The sequence below is a fragment of the Limulus polyphemus genome, unplaced genomic scaffold (genome assembly GCF_000517525.1).
Source record: "Limulus polyphemus unplaced genomic scaffold, Limulus_polyphemus-2.1.2 Scaffold687, whole genome shotgun sequence".
Lineage (NCBI taxonomy): Eukaryota > Metazoa > Arthropoda > Merostomata > Xiphosura > Limulidae > Limulus > Limulus polyphemus.
This window is the reverse complement of record NW_013666297.1, coordinates 222,507-223,882: the sequence shown is the minus strand read 5'-3', so window position 1 is coordinate 223,882 and position 1,376 is coordinate 222,507. Positions and strand designations below refer to the sequence as shown.

General features: G+C 32.2%; 1 protein-coding gene across 5 annotated transcripts in view; it reads left to right on the top strand.

Annotated features, from left to right (window-relative positions):
* LOC106459958 (protein turtle homolog B-like) overlaps positions 1 to 1,376 on the top strand; it is a 284,959-nt gene that overhangs the window by 208,768 nt on the left and 74,815 nt on the right. For all 5 annotated transcript variants that reach the window (XM_013919630.2, XM_022386539.1, XM_022386541.1 and 2 more), the window contains exon 2: positions 549 to 887. In XM_013919630.2, coding sequence (XP_013775084.2) covers positions 549 to 887 — 339 coding nt within the window. The remainder of the gene's footprint in view (positions 1 to 548; positions 888 to 1,376) is intronic.

Below are 1,376 nucleotides of genomic sequence, written 5' to 3'. Positions count from 1 at the left end.
TATAAGTGGTAGCCATATGTTCTTTATTATTTCATAACCTAAAAATGTTAAAGCAGATGGAATCAATATACACAAGATAATTAAAAACTGTTAATTTAAAAAGAGGAAAAAGTACAGAAACAAGTTGATTCAAAATGCAAAGATTATATTTTCAAGCCAACAACGACAACTCTAAAAAAAAAAAATTACAAAATAGGCTGGAAATAGTGTCTACGTTATTTACAATTCTAATTTTGAATCCACAAAAATTGATAAGTTGTGCAAACATGGAGTCAAAATAGGAATTTGTAGCTTGAAAAAATAATGTAGACACTATTTCTATTTGAATCAACTTGTTTCTGTACTTTTTCCTCTTTTTAAATTAACAGTTTTTAATTATCTTGTATATATTGATTCCATCTGCTTTAACATTTTTAGGTTATGAAATAATAAAGAACATATGGCTACCACTTATAAGAGAGGTGTCTAAATCTCATAAACATATGCGACATCCACCTGAAAAATTACCTCTGTGGTATATCTAACCGATTTAATTTGCGTTTTTTCAGGTTATTCCCGCAAGGAGGAATATCACACGATCACTGCCCTACTTGGCGAGGACGTGATTCTTCCATGTGCCTTCGAGTTCCCGGATGGCACAAAAGTGCCCTACATCATCAATTGGAAGAGAGAAGACGAAAAAATCCCATTCTACATCTGGTACGAAGGTTACCCGCCACATGTGTCAGATAACTACACAGGCCGTGTTTCTTTAATGGAGCCGGCATCTTTGAACTTGACCAATGTCCAAGAATCAGACCAGGGATTGCTTGTCTGTTTTGTGTTTTTCCTCAACCGCTCGCCAGATATGCCTTACAACACGTCCAAAATTCATCTGAAAGTGCACGGTAAGAAAGTTTATTTTATGCCTACAAATATTAGTTCACTATTATCAGGTATATTTATATTGTACACTTGTTTATTATGTAAAGTGTTATTTTATTTGGCTTTGGTGGCGTTAATGCTGTTTTTTTTATAATAGTAAACTTTTGCCAGTTCTTCTCGTAATTTGATCTCATTTTGTGTTGTCTATTTCAAATGTTGTGAAAATGATTTCTAACTCATTTTAATGATTACACAGACAGTAATGAGCCTAACTTTGACGATTATCAAGTTTTCTGTTTATAAAAAGTTCTTATATGTTTCTTTATCCTATCATTCCCGGCAAATCTAGTATTCAAACATTGTCTTTTTCACAATCTGATGGTAAAAAAACTTAACATGCGTAACAATAAACTACGAAAACATTATTCAGGATAAATTTGAGTTTACGCAAGTGTGTATTAAGAGTACGAAGTAACATGTTAAAATTCTTTAAAAACTTATTTCGAAGCTCA